Source organism: Mugil cephalus, chromosome 4 (assembly GCF_022458985.1).
Source record: "Mugil cephalus isolate CIBA_MC_2020 chromosome 4, CIBA_Mcephalus_1.1, whole genome shotgun sequence".
In the NCBI taxonomy this organism is placed as follows: Eukaryota; Metazoa; Chordata; class Actinopteri; order Mugiliformes; family Mugilidae; genus Mugil; species Mugil cephalus.
The window spans coordinates 20,241,083-20,260,253 of NC_061773.1; the positions used below are offsets into that span (position 1 = coordinate 20,241,083).

The 19,171-nt window shown below is 42.3% G+C and overlaps 2 protein-coding genes across 3 annotated transcripts; one reads left to right on the forward strand and one right to left on the reverse strand.

Moving 5' to 3' along the window:
* Positions 1-396: 396 nt before the first annotated feature.
* LOC125007445 (trichohyalin-like) lies at positions 397-3,141 on the reverse strand. 2 transcript variants are annotated; one of them, XM_047584279.1, is made up of 11 exons: positions 3,006-3,141; positions 2,746-2,904; positions 2,374-2,506; positions 2,064-2,114; positions 1,755-1,817; positions 1,599-1,655; positions 1,422-1,475; positions 1,246-1,310; positions 1,101-1,158; positions 696-715; positions 397-616 (listed from the first exon to the last, which is right to left on the reverse strand). In XM_047584279.1, the coding sequence occupies exons 1-11, from the start codon at positions 3,050-3,052 to the stop codon at positions 409-411; spliced, it is 915 nt and encodes a 304-aa protein (XP_047440235.1). In that variant the 5' UTR covers positions 3,053-3,141; the 3' UTR covers positions 397-408. The 2 variants fall into 2 exon arrangements, with proteins under 2 accessions (XP_047440235.1, XP_047440234.1); XM_047584278.1 differs by having other exon boundaries at positions 1,246-1,475.
* Positions 3,142-7,409: 4,268 nt separating this feature from the next.
* Positions 7,410-18,829, forward strand: si:ch211-253b8.5 (dysbindin domain-containing protein 2). The gene is made up of 4 exons (XM_047582578.1): positions 7,410-7,697; positions 17,649-17,801; positions 17,878-18,021; positions 18,099-18,829. The coding sequence occupies exons 1-4, from the start codon at positions 7,655-7,657 to the stop codon at positions 18,353-18,355; spliced, it is 597 nt and encodes a 198-aa protein (XP_047438534.1). The 5' UTR covers positions 7,410-7,654; the 3' UTR covers positions 18,356-18,829.
* Positions 18,830-19,171: the final 342 nt, after the last annotated feature.

The following is a 19,171-nucleotide window of genomic DNA, read 5'->3' on the forward strand; positions in this document are numbered from 1 at the left end:
ACTCTGGTGGTTCATTTCCAAAAGATTCCCACGCAGTATATGTGTTTGTCCTCAACACTACTAAAATGATGTTAGAAATGAGTAGAAAAAACAGAAGAATCTTTAATTTTTTGGAGATAAACTTTTCTATGAAACCACGAAAAAGAAGAGCATTCATGATCACACTCTACTAACAAGGCTAAAATGACACATTTTATTATTATTATTGAGTCCCCATCTATCATTTAATTTATATGGAAACGTAACTTCAGAAATACCCTCAACAGTACCAGAACAACTGACCAAGTCTCTGTGTAATGCTATCTTTGTCATGTTTAATTGTGCTGCTTAGCTTTGCAGGTGTACGTTGAGGAGCTTCAGGTGTTTCATCCACGAGTGCACAGTCATCAGTCGCACAAGTCAGACCCGCTAATAAACAGGACCGCCTGTGTAACTGAGTTCACTGTAGGGCTCCAGCACCTCGAAAACAATGTCCCAAAGGCTGCAGGTGGGATCTGGGCAGTTGACGACAGGAGTCACAGAGGTCAAGACGCCCAGAGAAAGGACAGCGCCAAGGACGACACCTCCTGATAACTCCAGTCCTTTCCACAGACCGTTTGCGACATAGCAGCGCCAACTAAACGCAAGACACACATTCAAGTAAGTAAACGTCCAGAGGAAAAAGGGAAAGAGTAAATGAAGTTGGTGACAAGTACCTGCTCTCATTCTCCGCGCCCTACAAAGATAATAGAAAGTTTCAGTTCACATCTCGCACACATCAGGCCTCGCAGAGAGAATAAGTTTGGCATTGTGGGAAATAGTTATTTTTTTCTGAGAGTTAGATTAAGAGGATCACTACCACTCTTTTATCCGCTGGCTATCTATAAATCCCCAACCAAAAGCTGGTTAGCTTAGCTTAGCACAAGGCTCGGAAAGGAGGTCAAACAGTTAGTTTGGTTCAGTAGAAAAGGAACAAAATCCACTTTCCAGCATCTCTTAAATCCAATTAATGCACTTAATTTACACAGTATGTCAGATTCATTCAGTCTGTAAGAAGATATAAATGGCATTATCGTGCATAAATTCAGTATTTTAACTACTGGTGGTTGTGTCATATTAACCGTTGCGGAAGCATCTAGCGGATCTCTTAAAGACTCCTTTAGAAGTCTCAGTGCAGCTCTGTCAAAGCAAAAAACAGAGAGATGTGAGAAAACCACAGACTTCACGCCAACACATAAAACTTAATGGGTGCAGCACAATACTGACAATGTCTGCTTCTCCTGAAAGTCACTGAGCTGGTTTTCAAGTTCATGTTTTTCCTTTTTGAGATCCTGCAGGAGACGGATGAAACACCAGAAAGGGGCAGTGACGACCACAGCAAGGACATACATCATCATCATCATCATCATCATCATCATCATCATCATACACGTGGTAGATACCTCAAAGGTTTTCATTTGCTCCTGCTGCATTTTCTGAATCTTCATCTGGGAAAGCTGGCAGACACACAAATACGCATTCTCATCAATTCATCAAATACTGCAATGCTGAAAGTAAAGTGAAACGGGGAGACACTTCATGGAAAACACATCTTCAAGATTTTATGATCTTGGTCATACCCTCGCGATTTCTTCGTCCTTGCAACGTAGAGCTTCCGCCGCCTCATCCAGTTTGTGCTACAAAAGTCATTCTGTTAATTTTTGCTTCTATGATGGGACGTTAAAGTGATTTAGCAGAATGCACATCGTTCCATTATAAATGAAGTAAAAGTTTACCTGAAATCCCTGCTTGTGTGTGCTCAGTTTGTGCTCTTCTCGCTCTCTCTTGAGATTTTCCATCTGAAAGACAGGCGGCTCAGACTGGGATTCAGTGGAGGATGCTGGGAAATCAGCAGTGGCTATGTTCGTCTTGTTATAAATTAGGGACAGATTTTGTTTGCAGTCATTTAGGCTACACTGGCATGTATCCACTCATTAAAATACTTTTCAAGATCATTTGTTAGAAATGATTTTAAAGCTCAGAGTCCGGTTGTGGAATTGTCACACTAGAATAGAGGTTTTATAGAAATAAACAGAATGTAATACCTTAGCAGACAGCTCTTCATTTTGCAACCACTGATTCGCATTCTGTTCTTCCTGCACAAAATAAAGGCATGAGATAAAAAGGTGATCTAAATAGCACGATCACCAGCAATCCTCAACTGTAATTTCAAGATCAACGTTTTTTTGCACGATGTTTCATATGAATATCAACTTATTCTCAGAATGATGACTCTTACAGTATGTTCATTTGACCTGCAAGTGCAGATGTGGATGTTTCACTTCCACCTCCCACAAGGAAGAGTCATAAAAACACATGAAAGTGCAGAAAGATCAAGTTAAGAACATCACCAACCATCTTCCATATTAGCTGGGCCATTTGACTGTTTTCCTCCTCAGCCAGCATCTCCTGTTGCAGAGCTTCATCCTCCTCCTCTTTCTCCTCCTCCTCCCACCTTTTCTTGATTTGTTCCTTCTGCTGATGTAGGCTTTTATTTAAAACATACAAGAAGAAAGTGTCACGGCGGGAGTAACGTGATTATGATGATGATGTGTGAAATTTAACAGCAATGTGTAGATGTAGAATAGTTCTAACAGATTCCTTCTTGCTGTGATCCCATTACAAGGCAAAAGAGAAAAGGAAAGAAAAGAAAAGAAAAGAAAAGAAAAGAAAAGAAAAGAAAAGAAAAGAAAAGAAAAAAGATAAGAAACTAGTTAGGTATCGTACCCTTTCTTCCTGTTGGCTAAGCTCCTGTTTTCAGCTTCAACCTCATTAATCAGCTCCTCAATTATCAGTGCATGTTCAAACAGCTTGTCATGGATCTCCTTCTTCTCTCTGTAGCCAGCTAGAGTTTGATAAAGTCTTCTACTGATCTCTTCCAGTTCACTACAGACACACCAGAATATCACATTAATACCGTTGGCTGTCTTCATCACATATTGCCAAACAGGACAAAACTGATCTGCGCAGCGCCCTGAAACACTCACCAGCTGTCTTGCTCCACTTGATCACTTGTAAAGTATATTTCTGCCATCTCGCTGTTTGCTTACACTTTCCGTAAGAGTCAGATTTTTCAGATATGGTGTCTGGTTTACGTTTGTAGTAGCCAACAGTTGTTGTTCAGTCTTAGAATCGAGTGAAATTTGTCTCTGGTCTTGACAATGAAACATTCTACATTCTAAATGACGTCACAGCCAGAGATGTTTACATCATTCCACTTGGTGACATCATCACAACCTAGACATAACAAAAACATGCTGATGCTCCTAAGATTTCAATATTTTCATCACGTACATCTAACTATATTCAAATAATAAGTGTATGTCACCTGTATTAGGGGTTGTACCGACTAGTCGACTTTAAGCGCTTTAAGCGGTAGGTCAATTAGTCACTGATCACGTGACAATAACAACACGGAAGACAGGTGAGGAGCCCAGTGGGTCGTAGCAGCGGTTAATCTAGTGGAAATACGTCACTAAAGATAAAGCCCAGACTACCGCGGCAATGACAATATGTAAGTCAGTCCTGATATACAATATACAGATATAGTTATTGTTATTATTACATACAAGGCATCTGCTAACGCTACCAGAGGAACGGTCCAAATCCTCTCAACGACAGTCAATTAACAACTTCACCTGCGGTAACAGGGAGGATTTGCTGGTTAAGTTCATTGTCCAAATTTATTAGACCTTTAGCTGCAGTTCACGGAAAAGTGTTTGGAGATATACATTTTTCCCCGGCAGCATTGTCCTACAAGCACATTACAACACGCTGTGAATGAATAAATACTGTTGAGGGTGCCGATTAACAAAGGCTATGCATATCTGCGGCACCGAACGTGTGTAGGTTTTACTTTACTTTTACAGAGTTTGACGTGTGTTGACTTGTGCTACGTGATGTGTGTTTCAGCTGCTTCGACTATCTTGCCGAAAAGCCTCTGTAGTTTCTTTCATACATATCTACGATATGTATTCAGGTCAAGAATATAGATTTTGCAAAGCATTACTTTCTGCTGTGGTTTCGTGTGCGACGTCATCGACTAGTCGAAACCGACGTCGTTGAACCCCTCGTGCGTATGCAACGGCATCACAGCAGGCTATGTTGTGTCTTTCTGGACGTTTCATTCATTGCTGACTCTAAGTGTGAGCGGGGAACTTCAGGAACACTCTCACAAAAACAATACAGCAACATAACTGTAAAAAAAAACCCAGTTACAGCCACAAGAATTTTATGAGAACAAGATTTGGTTTTCCTCACCTGGTTCCACTTCCTGGCCCCACTTTCCAGTTTTACAGATATCCAGACCAGGCTACCTGATAACTGAAGAAGCTGCTTGGACGGGCGAGGACACATATGTTCAGTTGTTAGCTTTGGCACTTCGTTATTTGTTTCTTTCAGTCTTCCCATCATAGTCCTTACCAAGACTGCACTTATTTCTTCTGTGTATGTTACAAATACAATACAAAGTAGATGGGATTATATTCAATAATTTCTCTCTCCGTTTCTGTATTTCATTAAGTTATTAATTATACGAGGCCACAGCAATACATGTAAACATTTCATCAACTAGACTGCCTGGAGCGTTTTAATTCTCTAACAATCTTTGTTGTTATCAGTATTCTGCTGTTGTAGTAGGATTAAATTCTGTGGCCCTTTGCATATTTTCTACACCTTCCTGAGAATAATTTTAAGTATTAGACCAAAACAAGGCTAGAAGCTGATTTATTTTAATCTTCTGCAACAAAAACCAAAAAAACAAAAAAGCTTGTTACATTTCTTCCATCCCACATCCATCTATCCAACATTAAGAGCGGCGTCAAATGCATGGCTTGCAGATTTAATGTTGACGAGGCAGGGACTGCTTTTAGCTTCAAGTGCATACGTAGCAATTTGAAACACCTACTGAAATGCTCATTTCAAGATGTTACATTTGCGCAGAGAATCTTCGCCTGTGGTTATCTCTTACAAGTGGGAACAAAGGAAATGAATACTGCTTCACACACTAGCTGATATCAATGAAAACAAGCTCGGCACACAAGCAGGGGAAGGCCTCCGTTTTAACGGGTGGAAATCTTGACCAGAACCCAGTGCATACGGATATTAATATAATAATATTAATAATTATATTACTACTACAGTAGATCAATTAATATTAATATCATATTATATTAATTAATATAGTCAATGTTCATATTAATATAATATAATAATATTAGGGTGCATTGTAGGAATGCACATGCTTTGAGTTAGAAAGACTGGGACCTTCCTGCTCATCTTAATCACACTGATTATACAGGAAATTAGAAATAAAAACTTTCTTAACCTGAGTTGCACAACTCTGACATCACGGCAACGATGATCCAGGATAAACTTTAAATATGATAAACTTTGAATTTTGATCTTCTGGTGCTGATTTGTGATTGCGCAGATTCTCACACTTCATCTAATCATGCAGGCATCTGAAACAAGGTACTCTTCAAGGTACCTCTATCAAATGCAAATGTGTGGTTCTGGAAAGTCTTAGTTGTAAGTTAAAAGAAACCTTTGCATGGAAACAGAGTACCAGGAACTGACACCTGTTGTCCACTAGATGGTGTCCAGGACACACAAATGATCTGTTAATACAGTATACTGATGGTTAATTTCCTGACTGATTCACTCAACAGTATACTTTGTGTGGGGAACACAGTGTTTTAACCTAGTTATATTCCGTAGACTATTTGTTCTCAGCCAGCAGAAAACACAATCAACATCAACACACAACCAATTTCCACAAAAAAAGAACAGAAAACTGAAAGCGCAAGACTTTTAAAAATTTGTTCTGTTCTCTTTAAACCGTGAAGGCCCTGCAGTGCAGTAATACTCCACAACCCACAAAGCAATTTACTCCTGTGATAGACTTCGCTAGATTGGAGTGGGAGGATAGCCTCTCCGTTTAAATATCAACATATCACTCCAACGTCATTGTTGTAAAAGCTGGCATATCTATCTGCTAAAAAGTGAGACTGGATAGAGTTTAAAACTGTGGAGTCAATGAAAAGCAATCATAGAAAATTCCACCAAGTGATTGAGGACCATACTAAGGAGCCTGGGGTTTACTATGCATCCCTGCCTGTCTTGTAAGCAAGCTCAAACAAATCCAATTCTGTCTGAAGCACCTTGAATCTCCACTTCACAAAGGGTTCTATAATGAGAGAGGAAAGTGCCTTAGGCCTACTGTATATCTCAGGAAGGGAATTTATACAAGTGTGTATCCACCCGAAGCTGAAAACATAATGTTTTCCCAGGGGATGATCCTCCTTGCAGGGAGTTGAGAAAACAAATTAAAGAGGAATTTAAATGTGTTCCCCAATAGGACAGTTGGAGTTATTACACGAACACTGTTGACATGCGTGACCTACACAGGTGAATAGAACTAAACAACGACAAATAGATTGCTAACACTGATTTGACTTTTCCTCATTGTACAGGACTGAAATAAGAGACGTGGCGGAGGGTAGATCTGGAGGGTGCCTTACTGCTCTTGGACAGGTTGATATTCATAAAAGGTTTGGTGTGAGATAAATAGCTAATAAGATAAGTTATGGACGATTGTCGTACTGTCCAAAGCTATTAGTGTTATGTGTGATTTTGTCGTAGCCTCGCTAATTTTATTTTTTAGATTGTTTTTCTGCAGAGTTTCATCATCCAAAATCTTTTCTGGATGCTTCCATGTCTTTTCAACCATAGACTGTGCCAAACTTCTAATGGCCGTAGCATATTCAGCCGCTAAATGGGTTGCTACTGGCGAATTAGCTCCACATTATTGCCGTAGACTCCAGATTTAAAGATACTGTGAAATGCAGAGAGATTTACAGGCACTGACTCATCAGCATTGCATGAGTTAGTTTGGAATGGCCTTGAACATAAAGGATCCTCAATATAGCTTTGACTATAGGGTAAAAATAGAAAACCTGTGGTTGTGAAGGGTATGGTGAGTATGCAAACCCGTGCGTCTTTTTCCTTGATGGCATTTTCCACTTCTCAGTGAATTTTTAATAGTAATTCTTTTAATCTAATAATCTTCCATCTCCAAGTTCTTCCTGGGATAAACGTATCTATCGCAGTATTTCTGACTGACTGGAACCTAGAGGGGAAACTGAGGAGTGAATGTTTAAATCTACTGTTACTACAAAAAAAAAGAAAAAAAAAGAGGGGAGACGGGAAACAGGACACAGAAAGGGAGGGAGGGGATGATGGGGAGGGAGGGAGTGTAAGGAGACAAAAATAACAAAGGCATGTGTCTGTCTCTCCTTGGTATTTTCCATTCCATTACATAAAATCCCTCCTTCCCGCTTCTCAATCCCTTCCTCGCTCTCTCTCCCAGCTCCTCCCTCCTCCCTGTCATTGGTCAGCCGGCCGTCTCCACAAAGCCACCAAACTCATTCTCATCCACGAGGCTCGGAGTCGGCTGTGAGAAAGAGGGAAGTGGGGAAGGAGAGCGGCGGGGTGGCACTCCTCATTAGTCGCTTCGGAGCAGCTCGGGTGAACAGGGGAGCCGGGAGATGCTGCTGATCTCTAACGGGACCGACCAGCCACCACTCGCTCATCACCTGTGACTGATTGCGCCTGTTTCCGACACACTTCCAGCGACATGAGCTCCTCATCGGCAAACCTGCACGGCAAACGCCTGCCCTGTGAGTGATTTTAAAACTTTTAAACAGCCTCTGCTATGTGTAGGGGCTGCCACGTGTTTGTCACCTTAACAGAGCTTTTATTTTGGACATAAGGGGGAATAAGAATACTGTCAGTGTTTGATTGTCAGAAATAGATCATACACAGACTGAACACTTGAAGGAAGCTTGTGTGTCTGTCATTCTTTCCCTTTTTTGGTTCTGTGATGTGCCGTTGAGATAAAACCAACCATTCCTGGCTCATATCCACATGTTCACTACAATATAATCATAACTACTAATCATAATTTAAGTCAGATTTATATTAAAGTAATCTAAGCAAGTGAAGAAGTGGCACTGTGTGTGTGTAATGTCATTACTGAAATGCCTTTACAGCTGTTTCACTAAAAGGCATAAGCAGTGCTCATGTTTGTGTGTCAGATGCATCGTGGAAGCCGGCATGACAGCTCAGCCGGTGTGTTAAAGTGTTAAATAGCTGCCGTTGTGTTGTCTGAAGTGACTGGTCCGAGTGCTGCGCTCGCCAGAAATCGGACAGGAATGTTGAATCATCACCCTGAGTAATGCTCACTAATACTGAGTGATTAGGTCACACTCTCATCGCACAGGAATGGGGGTGCATTCCCACACACACACACACACACACACACACACACACACACACACACACACACACACACACACAAAAACACACAAACACTTCTATGCATATTGAGGCAGGCTTGGATTGGGGCCACATGCACACGGCTCCAGACAAAGATCTCTTATTTCTAATGGGATTGCGCCAGCAGGTCTCATCAGAGCCGAGTCACCGCAGTGGGGTCTGCAGCTCGTCTCGTAAACACACCAGCCCAGATAGGATCTGAAATTGAATTAGTCCCAGTGAGATCAGTGATTTCACAAGGCTAAAAAGGATCAGGGCTGTGACTCCAGAGGTGACGGCTCCCATCTGTTGCTCTGCCGCGGCCTGGGTAGTACACTCTGTCACGTTTAGGTTGTTCTGCGAATGTGCCAGAGAGTGTCGGTGTGCTGTGGAGTGATGGACTGACCAGCTGCGGTGACCATGTTACAGGCAGAAGTGTGCACCTGGCGAAGAAGGAAAAGTTTCTGCCTTCATGTTCCATTAGCTCAGTCCCGTCGGGCATGACCCAGATAAGACCAGGGGGGGTAGATGTTGTTTAACTGTCTGTATCTTGCATTGATTATATTCTGAGAGATTGGCACCAGCTAAAAGGAAAACTGAAAGCCCTCAAGAATGTGTGAGTCAATGTGTGTTTATTTCTCAGCCCCCTTCTCTGGAAAAGTTGGTTGGCAGTCACAGTTTGAGTTATTTAATCCTCTTTTGCAGGGCAGCAACAGTTGAATAGACAACAGATCATGCTAACATGCTAACCATGGTAATGCTAATGTATTTTTAAGGAGTTATATTGTAACGTTTGCTATTGATGAGAAGCAGGTAACCTTTGACACTTTTGAGGATGTGTCAATCTGGATCCAAGTGTCCAAGTAACCAACTGACCAACCCACTGTCACTGCATTCATTGGAGCCACAAGCTAAACATTGCTTATTGCCTAAATAGTATGCGTACGTCATTCAGAAACAGGATACACGATGGGTAAATGAAACTAGATTTTTAGAGTTATTATATCTCAATTAGTCAAATAATGTGGATCATACAGATAATTACAGACATCATGATGCTAGTTCACTAAAAAAAAAAAAAAAATGATGTCCTATGATCAGTGCACAGTATGAGAAGAGCTCAAATTTACAGACTGTTCAATCACAAACAATGCTTTGACTGTGTTTGACTGTGTGTTTTACCAAACATCCTTGTATGGATTCCAAATAGGGCTCCCATCAATCCAGCAGACTAAGCTGTACAGCCACGGGGACACAGCCCAGCTCATCTCATTAGGTCTCTCAACAAATACATCTGCTCGGTGTGCGAGCTGAATCCTCCGTGTACGAACAGAATAAAGGCCTTCAGTGTTCAGAGTCCCACTGAGAAAGACGGCAGTGATCGATCATGTGAACCCTCTCTCCACATGTGTAAAGCAACACGTTCTTGTGGGAAATATAGCTCCACATGTCTTTCAGATCATGTTTTTTTTTTTTGTGTTTTCCCTGCGCAGCTTTTCGGGTTGTGCTTATTATGTGAATGATTTAAGCAAGAGGTGAAAGAAGCTGACCATAGACTCAAATGTGAAATAAATCCTTTAAAGAGTATCAGGTTTAGATGGGTTTAGCATAGTGGATTTGGGACTGATTGCTGCGTCAAACAGAACTGGAATTTGTACAGGTTCCAGTGTCAGAAATTGTGAGAGCTGTATTTTATTTATTTATTTGCTGTATTTATTTATTTTACATCCCGAGCTTTAAAACCAGCTGTCCACTAACCACACAGCCTCACAAGGCAGGCAATAGTGAAGCTTTCAGCAGCTAGAGTCGATTATTCCCCACAGGAGTTGGTGGAGACCAAAAACAGAACATTTATCATGTCAACACTAAGGTGACTCCAAATGACTGCTAATGACGCTCTTTGTGTGCGTTGGATGAACTGTTTACCAGAAGCTTCAGTTTAAGACTTTACAGCCATTGTCTATTCACACAGCTGTCTCGGATTGACTGATCGAACCTGCCTGATGACATTTTCATGCGTTGTGTATTCAGAGAACACAAAATACTGTGGTGTTATTGTTATTTCAATACTAAACTAGAACTAGGGCTCAGCTCAAAAAATATGCCGTGTCTATTTTGTAGGCAGTCAGTGCTACAGTGTTTCATGATGACATTACACTGAGTCTGGGACTGTACGCCAGCTGCACGCAACTCTGCTTGAGTTTCAACAAACAGAGGAGAAATGTCTGAGAGTCTGTGTCGACTTTAACCAAACAGCCTTACAGTTCTCCCAGCCGGGATGAAAATAGCTTTGAACCACCCTCACAAATATGAGGAGAGGCGGTGCAGCCTTTACTGGAAGAACAGGGAGCGGTGAATGAGGTTATCACAGTCCGAAAAGACACTATTGAGAGAAAGAGAGGAGGTACTCAGTCTGGCTTCAGTACACAGTCAGTACGTTTACATGCGCAGCTTAATCGCGCCTTGCCCAAAATTCGCCTTTCTTAATGTGGTCCTTATCTGACGGGAAAATGTCCTCCTCCACACTAGGTGGCGATATGTGTCTTTTCAGCGGGTTAATACAACGTTATTATGGCCCACTTTCTGGTTGACATGTTAAGTCATATAATAGACAAGAGTCGTTCATGCGGCAGACTGGCATTTCAAACAACAACCATAGGGATAATAGTACTTTTTTAAATCTCGTACGTAATGTTCGCACTACTTCTGATGCAGATAAGATGCGCACTGTCCCTCAGACGGTTCTTCTACCGGCTCCGTTTACCATCTTCTTCCTCAGCGATTGGCTTTCTTGGATTTTTTTGTTCTGTGGTCACACGCCAGTGAAGCGGTTGTGGAGCATGTGCACACACGTTATCTTGTCGTAGTAATTTGTTTGTTTCACGTGCATGTAAACACAGTGTACATGCACGTGTACGTGTGTTTTTTTTTGAGTGTTTGTTTTAGCTCACCTCTGTCAGCCTGTTGACAATCATTCCACATGCAGCTTGCTTTTAATTTTAATTTACTGACATCTGAGCATTATTGGCTGGTTGAGTTACTTAGAAAATTATTTTATTCCACTGTTTGTTAATGACCATTCTGGATAAGAGGATTTGTCAGTGTAAAATAAAACAAGGGTGCGCCAGTACTTTGTCATCTGCTGATGATCTGCTGAGCCTATTGTCCTGATCAGAACTCATGATTGTCTGCTGTTGGGCCTATGGAGGGCAGTGGGACAGGACGCTGATGACCTACAAACAGTCCTATTGTCAGTAATCCAGTGGGAAGGATGGGAAGGGTTAACACTGATGTCATTGCTGTCTGTTGGTGCTTGACTCTGTTTTGTCCCTGCAAACAAACACACACGCGCACCCACACACACACATACACACACATATTTGTATGGCTATTTTTGCGAGGACACTCAGTGACATAATGCATTCCCTTGCCCTTAATCATCTCAACTAAACACCAAACCCTAAGCCTTACCCCAACCCTAACCATAACGCAATTGTAACCTTTACCCTAAAACTGAGTTGTAACCCTCAAACAGCCCTTGTAAAGAAGTGAGGACTGGCCAAAATGTCCTCACTTTGCACAAATGTCCCCAATCTGTCTTAAACTGGTCCTCGGAAAGACAGCTGAACAAGCGCACACACACTCGTAGTAAAAGACAGACCAACAGATGCATCAACAGCCGTCATAAATAATTCACTGTCGTTGCAACTGGAGCCCAGTAAACGTCAGCTTATGGAGATAAAACGGGGAGTGAGAGAAACTAAAAATAAAAGTGAGAAAACCGGAGCCACTGCACAGTCTCCAAAGATATTATTCTTCATTTCACAAGTGGGACCGTCTGTCCGTTCCACTCCGGTTTAAAGCCCTCGAGGAAAGGAGCACAATGTTTTTTTTATAAGCTGCAGTAGACAACTGAGGGGGAATGTAACTTCACAGGTAGCTTCAGCTTGTGCTGCTCTGGATGGGATGGGTTCTTATATAATTAGTGATAAGATACATGAGAGCTGCAGTTTAAGGCTGCATTTGTGCTGCAGGATAAAGACTCTACCTGTAGCCAAGCAGAACCTCGAGCGTTCATCATCATGACCACGGAGACGCCATTAATTGCTGCAAAGCTCCACTAATTACCAGCTGTAGACTGTCAACAGCCTGCTGCTCTGTACTGTTAAGGTTAGTGTTGCGCCGGAGGGTCCAGAAGATGCTCAGTTAAAGTAACAACTGCAGCAGATGTTTCTCTCTCTCCTCCTCTCAGTTCTTCTCCCACATTTATGTTTTAAGACTTCCTTCTGCTCATTTCTAGCCTTCCTTCATATGTACCACTCTTCCCTCTCTACTCTACCTCCAGACTTTGCTTCTGTTGTCGCATTTGGGAAAAGGTCCATGTGAAACAAAATCCCTGCTACAAACTGTTTGGGTGGACCGGGTAGCTGGTCTATTTGCTCTGGCCTCAGCCCAAACAAGTGGTACCTCGGGTCTGTCTCATTGTGCCTCGTCCACACTAAAAATAAATCAATAAATTAACTAAATCAGTAAATTAAACATCCCTGTGATAGACTTGTTGATGGTGTACCCCGTCACTCGGCCAATGACAGCTGGGACAGGCTCCTGTGACCCTCCATAGGTCAAGCAAAATATGGTTAGACGGGTGATAAACAAGTAATTAAATGGATAAAATAGGGATGACATCTGTTTATCTGTATGTACAGTATAATAACATTAATTTGTTTATGGTCATATATATTGCAGATGTAGATTTATTTATATGAGCAATATTAATCAATATCACACACGACAATAACACTCACATTTCATAGACTGGAACATGCACTAAGCTGCACTTTATGTACATTGTAACAGTATTCACATTTTCTCTGGACATATTTTTTTTTACTTTAAGGTTGTTTTTTATTGATAAGTGTTATTTAAATGTCTATGTGTATTCATGTGTGCCTTTAGGCCATGGGTCTCTGCAAGATTTCGTTATGTTCTCATAATGACAATAAAGACTCTTGATTCTTAATCATTTTATATTAACATGTAGCTTTTTTTGTTATTTATTTATTTTATATGAATTATTAATGATTCCATTTGTTTAGTTTGTTTATTCATATATTTGTTTGCACTTATTAAGTCTAATATCTCAATCACAAGAGGAAACTGGCAAAAAGCAGGAAACTAGGATTTTCTATTATCTTTTTGCTGTATTTGGCTTTTAAAATCCAATGATGGGATGGTTTAGGCGTTACACGGATGTGTGCACCACCGTTTAAACTGGGATGACTTCATTTTTAGAAGGAAACCGCTTCTCAGAAAAAGCCTGGCCTCGGCTGAATGGAGTCAAACAGAGAGAGCCTGGCAAACTGCTTTGCAATCAAAGCAGATGAGGAAATGACGGTTCCCACAGGGGTTTCTGTGTAACTACTGTTTACTGAGAGGATTTAGCTCCCTGCTGCTCAGACAGTCGAGAACAACTGGATCTTCTGAAGAGGCTTATTTCCTTCTCTGCCCGTGAGCCCCTGTCTTCATTTAGCACGGCGACGGGCTAATGGTGACCCGTGGGCGGCACTGAGTCCTCCCGTGCCTTCACTTAGCCTCCGGATCAATGTGGTGCCTCTGCTGTGCATGCCTCTAAACCGCCGTTTCGCAGAGTTGTCCTTGAAAAGATGACAGTGGGAAGAGGCATGTGATATACGGATGCTAAACAGACACAAAGGGTGGCCTGATTTATGCGTTTACGCACTTGACCAGAACATGGACTGGTGCTATGTTTAGATGATGAGACAAACAAAGCAGCATTGAATGGTCTTTCATCATGTGGGGATGATGCACTGGATGTGTTCGAGAAGTCTGTCTCATCGTGACACACTTTCGTGGAAATTAACAAAAGCTGAGTGCAGTCTGCAGTATGCGCAGATATACCCGTGTCAATTATTTAACATTCTAATCACGGCCCTTCACTGCCTTTAATGTTTTATGTAACTAATTACAGGACGAGATTAGGTGTAGGTCTGTTCACCCTTCAGTAGATCCAGTGATTTCCTGTAACTGGCATCATGTCTAAGGAGCATGGGCCAATCCCGTTCCCGTACATGTCCGCTTTTGTCTGGCTCTTGAATGGGCTCTTTCTCTCACCGTGGCCTGAGCGGAGGATCTGCGTTTGTCTTTATGTGGGGAGGGGGGGTGGCAGCGTGCCACGCAGACGTGTCCGACCAGCTCTTGTCTGTCGCTCTGCATGCCCAGCTGGTCCTGAGCCGCGACCTGTGACCTCCTCTTCCGCGAGGCCCCGGGCTCTCAGAGGAAATAAGAGGAATGACGGACCGGGACAGAGGGCAGGCGAGAAAGAAAAGAAAAGAAAGCAAGACAGACAAGCGGGCCCTTTGGACGTCTTGTGGTGTGAAACTAGAGATCTGGGGTTGTTGAGGTGCTGCAGCGGACGGGACATGTGATCCGAGCAGCGGTGCACACAATGTAAGCTTTTGTTTTGGCAGATGATTTTCCCGTGTGAGTACTTGCGCCGATCTGAGGTCACCGGGGTCGTCTGCGGCAAGGGAAGCCGTATCGATCAAGGTGTGTTTAGTGGAAAAAAAAAAAAAGGAACTGGATAGGGAAGCCAAATCAATATGAGGATATACATCTGTAGCTAACCTTTAGCTCTCCGAGGGCTTCAGCCTTAAAGTAGAAACAATCAATGTCTTGATCAATCAGTGCTTTACTGAGTGGTTAAAAAACAGGATAAGAAATTCACTTTAACCTATAGCCTCTGCTAGAAAAAAAGGCACAGTGCAAATGTAGTATTTAACTGCTGTCTAGTTCCATTCAGTTAAATTCCAGGGTTTTATCTGAAACAATGTCCTAAGCTGTTCGCATTAAACATGGGGCTCTTTACAGCTGAACACGCACATGTCAAACAGGCAGCTCCTGATTGTGACTGACATGTTGCTTTGTCAGCGCTGCTCCCTTCGCTTCCTTGAGGCTTTGTAGGACAATAGCATTTGTGATTGTGTAACAGTGCAGCAGACTCCAAACCTCACGTGAAAATCTCAGAAATGCGGCGTAGACACAACACTAGAAAAATGACTGACAGAAATTTTGTGAGACCTCACCACATCTCTGGATAAGGTTGCAGGAGGGGACTATTGTGCATCTGCCAGTTCTGTTCACTGCGCTGTCTGGCTCCTGCATTGCATAATCATAATCACTAACCTCGCATCCTGCAGGGGGAGACCTGCTTTCTGTCCCTGGTAAAGAGTTGATTCACATTACCTAAAGTGGTCGTGCGCTGATTTTACAAGTCAAGCTCCATATATGAGCAAATGCAGCTGGGAAGCCGAATAAATAAACGTGTTGCGTAGCAAACGTCTCTACTGGTGGGAAAATGCACGTTGACCCGATACCATTTATTCAGAAGTGGTTCCCGTCTGCCCAAAACAAGCACAAGATGTGGAGTGCTGAGCTGTTTTACCCTTTTAAGCTTTCAGTATTGGCAATCAACAAATCACTCAGTATAGTTTAAGGGTCATTCATTGGCTCTGGATTCTGAAAAAAAAACAAACAAACTCAGAGGAGATATCCCAATCTTTGCTTCGATACAGGCTGAGAAACATGTCCCAGGACTTTTCGTTCCAGTGTGGTCTTTCTATTCTTGGAATTTGCAACTTGTGGTGAACCCCCTTTTTTATTCTCTCTCTCTCTCTTTTATTAATGATGGAGGTGGATAATGGCACGCCTACTTCTTGGAGATTGTTCCTCACTATGCTGGATCTTGAACCGTGAAGAGATTTGGAAAGGGTCCACGGGAAGGATGCATTGTTGCTTTCTGTGAACATCCAGACCTTTTTATGTTGCGCCTTCTCTCTTCTCCAAATGTACTAAGCTTGACATAATGTCCTTGGTAACTCTTTGACGGTAACTTCAGGCCTTTTCCAGCTTAGTTGATGAAGAAATAATAAAGGGAACCACCAAATCTGTCCAGGAAAAAGCTTTATTAGTCAAGTGTCTGATTAGGTCCTTTGAAAAGGCAAAGCTATAATCGGTATTAACGAGCAGAAATTCCTGTAAGTCTGAATTATAAGTCAATGCTCTGTTTATGGCAGATGAAAACAAAGTTATCCAGTGCAGCTATGTACGAAAATAATATTAAGGCACACAAATGTTAAAATTTAATGACATTTAATGTAATTGATTAAAAAATACTTAAATGTGAGGTTTTTGATAGCGACTCATTTGATATTTTTAGCTCTATGACGGTTTGCTTCTACATTTGCCGTCTTTCAGTCTACATTTCCGAAATACTGTATGCCTACAGGTGCTGTCAGTTGGGACCTGGGGGCTGATTTGTCCTCTTCCTCTGTTCCCTTCAAAGCCGTCTGATCCCACAGTCACCTCCATCTCTGTACCCGGGGTGCAGGCTGTCAAACAGAGCAGAGCTGTAGTGACAAGCTCGTGTCGTGCTGCCACCACAGGACATGCGCCTGGGCATGAATCTTGGGGGAGCACAGTGCTGATGCAGCAACTCCACAGAAGGGAACTTGTTGCTACTTTCAGGCCAGCGCGCAGTTTTTGGGATTTTGCAGCAGTTATCAAATCCTTCCTAAATCATTATGAGGACATTACAGTTTCCTTTCTTAGTGGTCTATGCTGGGCTTTATGTCTTTTTATTCTCCATCACTAACTGGTGTATTCACACAGCCACTAGACCAGATAATCTTCATCGTTCATCATTCCCATGGCTTGAGAACTCATCAAAATAGATCTACCCCTGCTTTCATGTCGTAATAGTTCTAATGACTGTCCACGGGAGAATGATGGCCTATGCAACAAGTCTTTGTCAAAAACAATCATTAAAATGTTTGTTGATGAAAGTTGACCCTAACCCCAGTTAAGAACTCATATGTATCTGTGGCTCATATAGTTGTTTTCCTGAGTCTATAGTCTAGCAATCCAGCTACACATTTAGCATAACATCTACTCTTGATCTTCCCATACAACTCTAATTTCTTTATGTTGAATGTCTTTTGCCTTATGCGCTTCTGTGATGCTCCTATATTAAGTTTCTTTCCCTTATACTCTACAAGAAATCACAGACTGTCTCCTTAATGCTATGAGGAATTCCAACAACTTCATCAGAGTCAAAAGAAAAGTCAAAGGCACCTTTCTTTATTTGTCATTATTAGCTCTATGTCTCCCCCTTCTGGCTACTAAGGTTTGACCCTGTGCTTCTAAAGTAAAGACAACATGAGAGAGAGAACTAGTCTGTGAACTCTCCTTGTGTATCACATATGTATTTTATCTTGCTGTTATCTAATGTTTGCCAGCGGAGGCCGAGCGTGGCCAGAGGCTGCCAGATGTGGAGACGGCGCAGCAGCTCAAGCTGAGGGAGCGGCAGCGTTTCTTCGAGGAGGTCTTCCAGCATGATGTGGACGTCTACCTGTCCTCCGCGCACCTCTCCATCAGGGACTACAAGAGGCGTGAGTTGGGCTGAATTTGTGTGAGCACCCGCACATTTGTGCACACATGATGCCACTTCTTTCCTTCTCTTTGCAGCTCCTATTGGCAGCATCTCCTCCATGGAGGTGAATGTAGACCTGCTGGACCAGATGGAGCTGATCGACATCTCTGACCAAGACGGTTTGGATGTCTTCTTCAGCTCTGTGGGAGACGAGGGAGTGCTGACCTCCCCACTGCCAGGTATAGCAGCTCCAAATAGGACAGAGATAATAAGAAATTCAATTGCATCTCTGACAGTGTTTTTGTCTGACTTTTAGTCCAAGGAAACAACAACAACCACGAGGAAGCCGTCAGTAATGGACTCTTTCGACATGTCATTGAGAGTCTTGACGCGAAGTCCCGCATGTCCTCCACATCTTCAAATTCATCTTCTGACAGCCAAACCGCCAACGGGGGAGACACACCCTTGGTGGGGTCGGACGATGAGGAGACAGACAGTGGCACAGTCAAGAGAAGAGCAGCGTCTTCAGAGATTGAGAATGTCAAATGTCAGAATCCGTCTTCTTTATCATGAGAGGCCACCTTTTCGCTTGCAGCACTGCAGGGAACACCTCAGCTGGGGGCAAAAGTGATAAACTTGGAATGAGAAACATGGCTGCAGTTGTCTTCCACAAACTCTTATGACTGCTTTCAATCCTTCCTTCTGACTTATGAACAGTAACTTGAGTCCTGTGTGTGTTTTGGAGGAAGGGCACGTGGACATGGATATGGTGATTTCCTTTTAACGCTCCACTAATATTTTGGCATGTTTCAAAGCTTTGACCTCATGTTTCTGTCCTCACGTGACTTGTATTTCATGGGCTTTTGTACAGTACTAACCCAACAGAAGAGAGTGAAGCACTAATTTGATTGAAGCATTCATTAATTTGTTAAAATATGGTTTCTGATTACAAAATGTGTTTTTGATGGCAACACAGTGTCCCTCTCTTCAGTTTTCCCAAACCTACTTTTGACTTATTTTCACCTTGATTTAAAAATAAAGAAATGACAAAAATGTTTTCATGTTTTTCCCAAGAACCAACACAACATTTCCTGGTTATAGCGCTCCAGCGTCACGTGACTTTTTTGTTGATGCCGCCATATTGGCAGGAAAATGAACGGCGACCAGGCCTGATTTCAGGCCGTCAGTGTTTACTGCACTTTAAACGGATAGAAAATGGCCAGTACAAAGCAAAAATCAACAGGTTATATATCACGGACTAATACAGTTGATAGGGACAATGTTCCTGACCTGTTGTATCCGGATATATCTAGAACTACCTCATTAATTCCTTCGTCCTACTCCGGAGTGACTGAAATCATTCAAGAGTCTGGAGGGATCCAAATGGAC